The 12,353-nt window shown below is 40.2% G+C and overlaps 2 protein-coding genes across 2 annotated transcripts; both read left to right on the forward strand.

Moving 5' to 3' along the window:
- Positions 1 to 8,603, forward strand: LOC100567165 (vomeronasal type-2 receptor 26). Its single transcript, XM_062983762.1, has 4 exons — positions 1 to 1,170; positions 4,220 to 4,447; positions 5,553 to 5,679; positions 7,701 to 8,603. Exons 1-4 carry the CDS (start codon positions 880 to 882, stop codon positions 8,600 to 8,602), a joined length of 1,548 nt encoding a protein of 515 aa, XP_062839832.1. The 5' UTR covers positions 1 to 879; the 3' UTR covers position 8,603.
- Positions 2,463 to 4,189, forward strand: LOC134299852 (vomeronasal type-2 receptor 26-like). The gene has a single exon (XM_062983763.1). It carries the CDS (start codon positions 2,730 to 2,732, stop codon positions 3,528 to 3,530), a length of 801 nt encoding a protein of 266 aa, XP_062839833.1. The 5' UTR covers positions 2,463 to 2,729; the 3' UTR covers positions 3,531 to 4,189.
- Positions 8,604 to 12,353: the final 3,750 nt, after the last annotated feature.

The raw sequence follows: 12,353 nt of genomic DNA on the forward strand, positions 1-12,353 counted from the left end.
GTTCTTAAAGATCAAGTTGATATATGTCTTTCTTACAGAGTAACATTGCCTACGTTAGCTGCTAACCATCAGTCTATTTTTTTGAATTTCTAGCGATGCCAGCAGATATGTTGTTTCTAAGAAGCTGAGAATGTTAAGGTTGCTGGTATTGCTTCTTCTGTTGACTTTTCATCAATGCAAAAGAGATCGTGCAAAATGCCCAACAAAGGATTCTCTGCCCATTCCGGTTCCTCATGAGTGGTATCGGCCGGGGGCCTTCCTTCTTGGTGGCATTGCTTCTCACATCATCTGTATGTTTCATGAACTTTACTTCAGAAACCACCCAAATGATTTTGAGCAAATGGGTCTTGATTTTCAAGTGTAAGGAACCTTCCACCTTTTCTATATGATGTATTCTTGAAAATGTTAAAAGTGTATGTCGTGAAATAGAATTTTGAAAAAAATGTGTGTGTGAGGCTCATCTAATATTCATGTCTAAAAACATGATTTGTCAATCCCATGGTTTCTAATTTACTCACAGTGTCCTAGAAACAAACCCCTCTTCAATTATAACAGAGACTTTTATTTTCTGTCTCAGAAAAGGAGGTTCCATTTCTTCTATTTATGCTGAATTCAAAATACTTTTATCAGCAGAAAAAGTGGAAACTAATTTCAATGGCAAATGCATTGTTTTGACAGTGTCACTGCATGCATTTTTTCTTAATTTCCAAGTTGATCCCCTTTTTATCAGTACCTGGTGTCATGCACAACTCCACTTTATCTCTCTCCCTCTCCCTTTGAAATGTCTATCAATGTTACAATGAGGTCCAACATTCTGACAAAGAAATTGTATGCAACATAGAAATACCTTCTGAAAGATCATGTAACTCTGTTTGCAGGATGGTGACAAAATTCTACCAGCATATCCTGGCTTTGGCATTTGCTGTAAATGAAATCAATGAGAATCCTGAGATTTTACCCAACATCACTCTGGGATTCCATATTCATGACAGCTACTACTTTGAGAGGATGGCATATCGCACCATTCTGGACTTGCTCTTCAAATCACAAAGATTTGTCCCCAACTATCGCTGTGGCCCAGAGAAGAACTTAGTAGCTGTAATTGGAGCACTTGGGTCTGATCTCTCCTTCCACATGGCAGAACTCTTAGGAGCCTATAAGATCCCACAGGTGAGAAACTTAAGGGAGGGTTGAAGGATTTTGCTTGGTTCTTTGCTACTTATAAGCTTAACTCAGAGTCTCTTTCCTTACTATTGAGATGATTGTTCTGAAGAGTCAGAGATATTACACTATGTAACAAAATTTGAAAAACAAAACAAAAAACCCTGTTCCTGGTGTGAAAGTGTTATTTTTTTAAATTGTTCAGTACTTACTTTGAAAGTACAGTAGAGTCTCACTTATTCAACATAAACGGGTCGGCAGAATGTTGGATAAGCGAATATGTTGGATAATAAGGAGGCATTAAGGAAAAGCCTATTAAACATCAAATTAGGTTATGATTTTACAAATGAAGCACCAAAACATCATGTTAGACAACAAATTTGTCAGAAAAAGTAGTTCAATATGCAGTAATGCTATGTAGTAATTACTGTATTTATGAATTTAGCACCAAAATATCACGATATATTAAAACATTGACTACAAAAATGTGTTGGATAATCCAGAATGTTGGATAAGCGAGTGTTGGATAAGTGAGACTCTACTATAGTTGTTATACTCCAGAAACCTTGTTTTTGTGGCTGGCACAAACTATGTTGAGTTGGTTGAGAGAGGCTCTGTGAGAAAGTCATTGAAAAATACAGCAAAATGTGCTGCAGGATAATAAATATTTTCCATGTTTTATGATAGAACTAATTAGGAAATAGTATTTACAACCCAGGAACAAAACTGTATCACATAGTGTTATTAATGGAAACAAAGCTTCATCACAAATCCATATAATCAAATAGAAAATGATTTCAAGGAATTCAGGAGATAAAGATTAACATTCTGGAGATAAGATTCAAATCCTTGTTTTGCCATGGAAATCTACTGGGTTATTATTATTATTTCATGTCAAAAGCATTGCATAAATGCTGTAAAGTAATACTTTTGGGTTGGGAAGATCAGCCGTTTACAAGAAACGTTGCCCAGGGGATGCCCAACTGTATTTACTCAGTCTTCGAGGAGGCTCTTTCCATGTCCCCTATCTACCTGGTGATTATGGGAAAGTCACACTCTCTCAACCCCAGAGGAAAGCAAAGCACTGCCACCCAGAACATATCTTGCCAAGAAAACGCTGTAACATCTTCCCTTTAAGTCGTTTCTCTTCAGAAATGACTTAAAAGAACACAATAACAAAGCCATAGAAAGGAGTCAGAATGACTAGGAAATGAAATCTTTTATCATTCTTTCCTCTCAGGCCCCTTCTACACAGCTGAATAAAATCCCACATTATCTGGTTTGAACTGGATGATATGGCAGTGTGGACTCAGTTAACCCAGTTAAAAGCAGATATTGTGGGATTTTCTGCCTTGATATTCTGGGTTATATGACTGTGTGGAAGGGCCCTCAAAGCTGTCCGAACCGCAGTTATTCCAGAAGTCTCTCAATTTCAATTAAAAACAATAATAATTCACTTTGCTTATTATTTCCTTTAACTAAAGTCATTGTGCGTTGTCTTTTAGATTACCTATGGTTCATTTGCATCCAAAGAGAGGGAGGCAAGACACGTTTCTTCCTTCTACCGCATGGTCCCAAATGAATCCCATCAGTACATGGGGATTATCCATTTACTTCATCACTTTGGATGGACATGGATTGGGCTCATAGTTGTAGACGATGAAAGTGGAGATAAATTTTTGCAGATCATGGAGACGTTGTTTTCCCAGAATGCAATCTGCTCAGCCTTCACACAAAGATTGCCAACTCATGGCCGTCTAACTGATAAGCATGATTACAAATTTTTGGACACAGTTTTAGATAGTAATGCCAGAGTATTTCTTATGCACGGTGACGCTATGATGATCATGTGGATGATCACATTCTATTATGCAATACTTACTGATGAGATTGCAGCATTGTATCTTGGAAAGCTGTGGATTATGACAGCCCAGATTGAGTTTATTGTAACAGGGGTTACAAGGCTATTGGACTTTCAAATGTTCAGAGATACTATATCATTTGCAATTCACACAAAGGAACCACAGGGTTTCCAAAAATATCTTCAGAATATAAAACCTAACCATATAGAAAGAGGAAACTTTCTTAAAGATTTCTGGGAACAGGTTTTTGACTGTTCAGTTCCAAATCCTCAGGAGCCAATGGAGACTGGCAATAAATGTACATGGGAGGAGAAACTAGAGCTGGTTCCTACCTCAGTTTTTGAAATGAGCATATCTGGTCACAGCTACAGCATCTACAATGCTGTGTATGCTGTGGCATATGCTCTTCATGCCATGGGATTGTGTAGAAAAAAACTCAGAATTAGAAGGGTTGAATGTCAAGGTCTTCAGGCTTGGCAGGTAATGTTTCCATCATACTCATTTTGACAGATATCTAAACAACCTCCCAGTTTTTAAAGGTGTTACAGTGATGAAGTGGTAGTTATAATAGTTGCCTTAGTATTATTATATGCCCGAGCATTAGTAATGCAGCAGTATTACTACTACTAGTAGTAATAATAATAGTAGGATCTTCAATAAGTTCAGCATTAATTAGTAATGCTAATACCCTCCATTAAAGAAGAGCAGCTGGTAGTAAAACTATTTCGAGACTCATAGAACAATGGCTTTAGAAGAATTATTTGCTCCACAGAAATAATAGTGTCATTAAATAAATAAATAAAGTGACATTAATTAAACAAATAGATCCATATTCAAAACAGGGAAAGGGTAGGGCATTCTCCTATGCGCTATTTTATTTTGGAGGAGTAAAAAATTATCAGTGAAACAAGAAATGAAATGATCCCCTGAGGGGTAATTGTATTGTGAGTGGCGAGTTGCCTATGCATGTGTATGTGGATATGTTTGAAATGTGTATTGTGGGTGTTTTACCATTTTAAAATAAAATTCTATTAAATTTTAAAAAATGAAATTATCAAAACACTCTGGGGAATAAGAGAACCATATTTTTGTACCAGCTTTCTTTTTGAATCCATACAAGTGAAATAGAATGAAAAACTTTTTTTTAAAGATCCAGAAACCTGCTAAATATCTATATGTCTCTTCTTTGCTCGCAGCTCCACTCCTTTCTTCAAGCCACGTTTTTAAACAACTCAGCTGGAGAAATTATATCATTCAATGATCATGGAGAACTGATTACTGGATTTGACATAATGAACCTAGTAATATTTCCAAACAATTCTTTCCTTAAAACAAAAATTGGAATGGTGAATCCCAACAATCATGATGGAAATCAGTTTATCACTAATGAGAATATGATGGAATGGCGTGCAAGGTTTAACCAGGTATGGATTATTTGGGATTCTTGGAGGGCACTTACTGAACAGTCTAGGGGCCCTTCTACGCTGCTATATAACCCAGAATATCAAAGTAGATAATTCACATTATCTGCTTTGAACAAGATTATCTGAGTCTGCACTGCAATATAATCCAGTGCAAAGTAGGTAATCTGGATTTTATACAGCTGTGTAGAAGGGGCCTAGGTGATCTCATGATCAAGCATTTCCTTTGCTGTGTGTTTAGAAAATACCATAGAATCATATAGTTGGAAAAAACCACAAGAATCATTCAGGGTAACCCTCTCAAATTCATTGAGATGTTCTCCATTGTGAACCCTTAATGCCCTAGATGTTTTCCAAATGTGTAATGTATTGAATAGACAGTGAAAAATATAGGCCACAAATAATGTGGGTTTTTAAAGTTATTATAATCCTGTCACTCATTTGTTTTAAAAGAACACTGCCCATGTGAATGTTCTCCTCTGGGACATCAATTCCTGTTAAAAATTTTCTGGGAATTGGTATTTTCTGAAATCAACTCTGGCTTGTAAAATATACATGATTGTAAAACTTTTAAAGCTTTTTTGTGTGTCAGGAGCAACTTGAGAAACTGCAAGTCGCTTCTGGTGTGAGAGTTGGCTGTCTGCAAGGACATTGCCAGGGGATGATTGGATGTTTGGGGAGCTGGAGCTGACAGAGGGAGCTCACCCACTCTCCCCGGATTCTAACTGCTGACCTGTCAGTCAGCAGTCCTGCCAGCACAAGGGTTTAACCCATTGCGCCACTGGGGATAACTTTAAAGATGTTAAGGGATCTGTCTTAATATATATGGAACCCAAAATGTACAGGATGCTGTGATGTTGCTGTGTAATTTTTTTTGTATTATGATTGCAATGGCCATGCTGTGATATGTTCTGATGGCTTCATTGCAGGGAGGTGGCATACGAGCAATGTGTTTTGCACAAGGTTGTATGATAGGAGCCATCCCCAAAGGAGATGGTCCTGCTTCTATACTTGTTCAACAACTCTGTACGATAAAGTCTACAATCAGTGAACTTATATCCAAAATATTTTTCTCTCCCCATAAAAATCTCTTCATTTTTATGGGCAGGTGCTTCCCCTTTCTGCGTGCAGCCTTTCCTGTCAGCCGGGCAATCTAAAGACTAAGCAGGAAGGGAAGAAATTTTGTTGCTTCGATTGTCTCCCATGCCCAGAAGGGAAGATGTCCAATGCAACAAGTAAGTGACAAAAGCTGTCTAACATTCAGACATGCAGAGTCAGCCACGAAGCTTACTTGTCAATAGGATTATGTAAGGATGAGGATTTACAACTCAAAAGTGGGCAGTTGTAGATTTTCAAACATGAGCAGCAAAATTATCAATTTATGAATTACTGGTACATTAAAATATTCAGGGTCTTTAAAACACATATCAAAATTATTGTGATACATTTCAAATAATGTCACCACAGGATATCAATAAGGAAAAGTCTGTTCAGTACAAGTAGATTCACAGTAATGAATATCAAAGCACTGGGGTGTGGGATTAAATTTCAGACATGGATTGGATTGCTGTGAGTTTTTCGGGTAGTATGGCCATGTTACAGTAGCATTCTCAGTGATTCTGGCCATGAAAGGCTTTGACAACACATCAGACATGGACCAGCTGTGCTATAACTGCTAATGACCAAGGGTGCTCAAACTCATGGTCCCAATTCATGGTCTCTCAGATTGTTGGGAGACCAGACTATAGTTTGTAAAAACTTGTAGGAATTCCTATGCACACTGCATTTATCTTATTTATAGTGTGAAAAACCTCATAAAAGAACAGTACTGAATTGGTACGTGAATTGGCCCTCTGTTTAAAAAGTTTGAGCACCTTTGGTGTAGATGCACTCTAAGCCAGTCATTAACAGTTGTAGCACAACGGGTCCATGTCTAATGTGTTGTCAAAGACTTTCTTGGCCAGAATCACTGGGAATGCTACTGGAACATGGCCATCTGACAAGGTCGTAAGTCTGAAGTTTAGGATGGAGGCTTGGTAAATGGCCTTGGAGGGCTGCATCCAGCCTGCAGGCCTTAGTTCAGGGACCCCTAATCTACACTATACACTTAATACGACTATGGAATTATGGGAGTTGTAATTTTGTAAGGTCTGTAGCCTTCAATGCCAAAAAATACTGGTGTCTCAACAAAACTACATTTAAGGTGGTGTCAAACTGCAGTGCTTCTACAGTGTAGATGTACTCAAAGAAAGAAAGAAACCAACTGGGTATTTTAATAATGTTGTTTTCCTGTAATGGGTGGTCATGTCTTCACCAACTGGAATTTGTCCACCATCCTTTATTTTTAATAAACCTGACCAGAAAAACACAATATTCTCCTCAGTTTCACCTCTAATTATGGATACAACTAGGAGTCATCACCCCCTCCTATTATTATTATTATTATTATTATTATTATTATTATTATTATTATTATTATTATTATTGTATGGCACAGCAAACAGAATAGATATGCTGGATTTTGTATCACAAAATCACAAGTCGAACACTTCCCAAGTGTCTAGGACTGTGTGATGTATTTTCGGATGATGCGCACAGATCCCAGTAGGGTGACCTTTTGCAGTTGGCAGATCGTAATTTTGTCAATGTCTATTGTTTCTAAATGCTGGCTGAGATCTATTGGCATGGCACCCAATATGCCGATCACCAATGGGACCACCTGCACTGGTTTCTGCCAGAGTCTTTGAAGTTCAATCTTGAGGTCCTGAGTTTTTCCTGTTGTTTTTCTGTCACCTGGGATGGCAACATCAATGATCCAAACCTTTCCCCCCCCCCCCCACAACTGTGATGTCTGGTGTGTTGTGTTCCAGAACTTTGTCAGTCTAGATTCAGAAGTCCCACAGTATCTTTGCGTGTTCATTTTCCAATACTAATACTACTACTACTACTACTATTATTATTATTATTATTATTATTATTATTATTATTATTATTATTATTATTCCCTGCTTTATTTCTCCAAAAGGACACTCAAAGCAGCTTAATATAAAAGCATTAGAATACAATTTAAAATATGCAAACAATGAAACAGGATTAAATATAAACAATATTTTTAAAATCCCAGTTAAAAACCATTAAAACATATTCAAAGCTAAAAACCACAACACCCCAATTACAAATGCTCTCTTAAAAGCATGTCAAATTTGCATATAAATTGATCCTGTGAAACCCTTAATTCTTTTATTTCCCCCCACAGATATGAAAGAATGCTTTGAATGTCCAGAAGATCAATATCCAAGCAAAAGCAAAAACAAATGTGTTCCCAAAGATATATCCTTTCTGTCTTATGATGACCCTTTAGCGATTAGTGCTGCTTCGGTTGCTTTTTCATTTTTCTTGATCACAGCTTTGGTGCTAGCAATTTTTATCAAGCACCAAGATACTCCAATAGTGAAAGCCAACAACCGGGACCTCTCCTACATTCTCCTTGTTTCCCTTCTTCTCTGCTTCCTCTCTTCTTTCTTATTCCTCGGTCGACCTGGCAAAGTGAGCTGCTTTTTGAGGCAAGCTGCATTTGGCATCATCTTTTCCGTGGCAGTTTCTTGCGTATTAGCCAAAACCATCACTGTGGTTGTAGCTTTCATGGCTACAAAACCAGGATCCAACATGAGAAAATGGGTCGGGAAAAGGCTAGCTAATTCCATTGTCCTTTTTTGCACTTCGATACAAGTAGTTATTTGTACAGTCTGGCTCGGAATCTCTCCTCCATTCCCAGATTTGGACATGCATTCACTAACTGGGATAATAGTTGTGGAATGCAATGAAGGTTCCTTCATCATGTTTTACCTTGTCCTGGGTTATATGGGACTACTTTCCGTCATCAGTTTTACAGTAGCTTTCCTTGCTAGGAAGCTGCCTGATAGTTTTAATGAAGCCAAGTTTATCACATTTAGTATGGTGATTTTTTGCAGTGTGTGGTTGTCGTTTGTCCCAACTTATCTGAGCACTAAAGGGAAATACATTGTAGCCGTGGAGATCTTCTCTATCTTAGCCTCAAGTGCTGGACTGCTGGCATGTATCTTTTTTCCAAAATGCTATGTTATTCTGTTGAGACCAGAGTTAAACAACAAAGACCATCTAATAAAGAGAAAGAACTGAAGCATGTGACCCTCTCGTTTATATGTAACAAACACAATCTATATGTCCTAAATCCCTGTGAATCTTTGCAGAATGAAATTTGCTGTTGTATGATGACAGTTGATCAACAGCTCATTGTCTCTTGTTTGAGTGTGTCATTTTGGATGTAGTACTCTTTGCATTTTCTGGGTTGGAACTCACCAAACAAAAGACCCCTTCATACACTCGGTGGCAACTACAAAAGCCACTGGGCATGCATTGAGACCAATGACGATGATTTCTGGAAGCCATTGCTTACCGTGCCACCTTGCTGAGTAGCGCTGCCCCACTTTGCCATCACATTGGGGGAAGCAAGGTGCCTGCCCCATGGAGCCAATCTGGATCTGGCAACACGGAAGCCCAACTTCCCACCATAGATTATGGGCAAGCTTCCTTGCAGGTCATGAAGAAACTGTTGGTTGCCTCTTCAGAGAGATGGATGCCAGCTGTTCTAAAAAAATTCCCATGTATGATAAGCAATCTTTGTGATTAATATAACACCCCAAACCACGGGTTCAATGCCTTAAAAATTTCCCAATTCGCCTTCTTACAGGCCACAAAGATTGTTTGCAGGTCTCCTCCTCCTGATCACTTATGCCAAAGAATTATGGCAGACCATACCACTTGTGTTTCTGGCCAAACATTCTTGATGTCCTGCATATCTGCAATAGCTTGCAAAATTAACACCTTGCCCTTCTGTATGCCCAGATCCTTTCCACCCAAGTGAATGACTAAACACATCCAGAGGGGGAACCCAGCTCTGTTGAAACAATAATTGAAATAAACCATCCCAAGGCAGACCCCACTGACCTCACCATTCAATATTGGCTATGTCAATCAGGCCTAGGTGTTGACCAAGGAGCCTTTTACAAGCCTGGTTCTCAGCCCAATATATGTAACTGTGGCCGCAGATCAGCCACCCAGGATCTGAAATAAACAAACCATTGTCAATAAAAGAGAGCAGAATGAATATAAGAATGCTAAGTACCTGATCTCTACCTCCCCATTGCTTGAATGCTTGATGCAGAGTAATACATGGCAGCTGCTGTTGATGCTGCCCCAGTGTGAAATGAATGGGTCCCAAATTTGTATCCTTCCAAGCCCAAGGCCTTAAGGGCTTTGGTGGTAACTGCTCAAAATAGATATTTTGTCAGTGGAAAACTATCTGCATAGCAGGACAACAGGCCTGCAGAATCATCTCTACATGAAAGATAGGCCGACATTGCACGCACTGGGTATAATTCCACTTCACCACACTCATTTAGCACTAATGATGTGCTTTTCCTCACTGATCAGTCTTGGAAGCTCTAATTGTCAGCACAACTGCCCCTTGTGCTAATCAAATGTCATGAAATGACAAGTGTCTGTTAGAACAGTTATCTTTGGACTGTACTACTAGCTCACTTATTTGCACCCCCCCCCAGCAAAAGGCCAGAAGAGCTGCTGTGTGAAATGACACACCTTCATGCTGTGATACGCAAACCTGTGGCCAGACCTAATGTAAGCTCTTCAGAATTCCAGGTGACAAGAGTTGGTGCACATCTGGGGTCTTGCCATGTTCACACGACCATCCTTCAAGTAATTTTCTAACTCAGAATTGCAGTCCATGTAACCCTGTGCTTTAAACCAGGAGACCAGTGCTAAAACTTTGGCCTGAACAGACTGAGGCACTAACCCTTTCCTTTAGAGAAAAATGCAAAACTGAAATATTTCAACTGGGGGCTGGCAAAAGATCATTTAACCTGAATTGGGTCCGGAACAGAGCCTGATTCCCCTGATAACCTCCTCACTCCAATTTTCCAAAGTTCCTTTGCAATAGGGTCTGGCCAAAAAACAGCATTTGCTGCCAGCTGCCTGAAGCGTTGCATCCACATGTTAGATAGAGCAACTGTCAAGCAGTTGTTAGCCCACAACAATTGGACTCCCATTTTCAGACTACGAATCCTTATTAACAGATCTAAGATTGCATTGTCAATGAAGTGCATACACTTAGTTGGCTAGAGATTCATGGAGAGATCTTCTGGGGTCCCATGCCTTCAACCCTCCATCTCCCTTGCTTACAAGTTCGCGATCCAGTAGCACTCCAGATGCAAAGGAGAAACACTGCATGGGCTGCAATGCAGACCTGTAGCCAGTGGGAGGGTGGGGGGGGGGGGTGAGGGGTGGGGGGGGGGAGTTTAGGGGTTCAACCCCCCCCCCAAATTTTCAGGTTAAAAAGAAAACCTGGTTTACTCATGAATTTTAACTGGTTAACCAAATCCCCATGCTAAGTCTATGAGATGCAAAACATTAAGAGTCCCTCCAGGCACTATCTCAAGCAGATATTGACAGGTCTGTAGCCGGGGGGTGGGGTGGGGGTGGGGGGAGGGTTAGGGGTTCAACCCCCCCCCCCCCCCGAAATTTTCAAAAGCCCTCCCGAATTTTTTTTCTGGCTACGGCCCTGCTGCGATGTCTTAAATGGCCAGGACTATCATACTTTAATTGGACCTCATCCATTGAGGCCAGCAAATAGCCCTCCCCTCCAAGGCTAGCAGCAGGGAGAAATCTAGTATTTCATGGAATTTAATTGCAGTGCCCTAGGACACTGCTTCTTAAACTGTCGGTCCCAACCCCAAATATGGTCCCCTTAGCTCATTGTTGGGGTCTTAAAAAATTGGCAATAGTGAAACGTTTCTGAGTGTCACCTAGGACATCTTCACATGCTTGGTGGCAAGTACAAAAGGGGCCAGGCGTGCATTAGTGCCAATGGCAAAGGTTTGGTGTGGCCATTGCTTCCGGTCCCATCTCACCACTCCACACTGCCATCACGTTGTGGGAAGCAAGGCATGCGTGTTGTGCACACAATTTCCCCCCAATGGAGGCAGTCTCGAGCTGGCAACATGATAGGCTTCTTGTGTTGCCAGATCATGGCTGCCTTCATGAGGGAAGCCCCACACATGAATTGCGTGCCTCGCTTCCCCCAATGTGATGGCAGTGTGGGCCGGCGAAATGTGGCAAGGTGGGTGGGAAGCAACGACAGACTCAAAGCCTCGCCATTGGCACTAATGCATACCCAGTGGCTTTCATTCCTGCCTCAGAGCATGTGAAGAGGTCCCTAGTGGCTATTTGAGACATTCACACCAATCTGTTGTGAAGAACACGCTTCAGCTATGCTTCATAAAATAAAAATCTAACAGTTTAGCAAGCCTTGGAAATGCTGATTTGTTATCAGTAAATATTTGTTTTTTATACTTATTTTATATACCTATTATTTACCAAGGGTCACTTAAACATTTTTAGGCTAAAAGGGGTTGCAAGTAGAAAGGTTTAAGAAGTCCTGCTGTAGGGATTTTTTTAAAAAAAACTTTTAAGGAAGGTTTTTAAATGATGACTGTTTCTGAAGAGTTTGGGAACCTCTTGGTTTGCTCTTCAGGTTTGCTTTTGAGACACAAGTTAAGTAAAACCATTTGCTTCTGGTGCGGGTTATCTCTATCAGAGCTACCTAAAACACACTTTCTTCCCCGTGATAGAGGAGAAAGTATCTTTTGATGCTCCCCCTCCACTTTGGGAGGAATTCGTGTGTGTGTGTGTGGGGGGGGGGGGGGGGGTGTCGAGCGTTGTCTAATGGCACTCAGCAGTCCCATTCCAGGCCCTGGCCAAAAGCGACAAAACGTGTGAAAAGGTCCTAGGACATCAGCGAAGGTCTGTAGAGACTTGTAATTTACATGTTACCTATCTGCTATGGTTTTAAAGT

This window comes from Anolis carolinensis, chromosome 6, assembly GCF_035594765.1.
Source record: "Anolis carolinensis isolate JA03-04 chromosome 6, rAnoCar3.1.pri, whole genome shotgun sequence".
NCBI classification, from domain to species: Eukaryota; Metazoa; Chordata; class Lepidosauria; order Squamata; family Dactyloidae; genus Anolis; species Anolis carolinensis.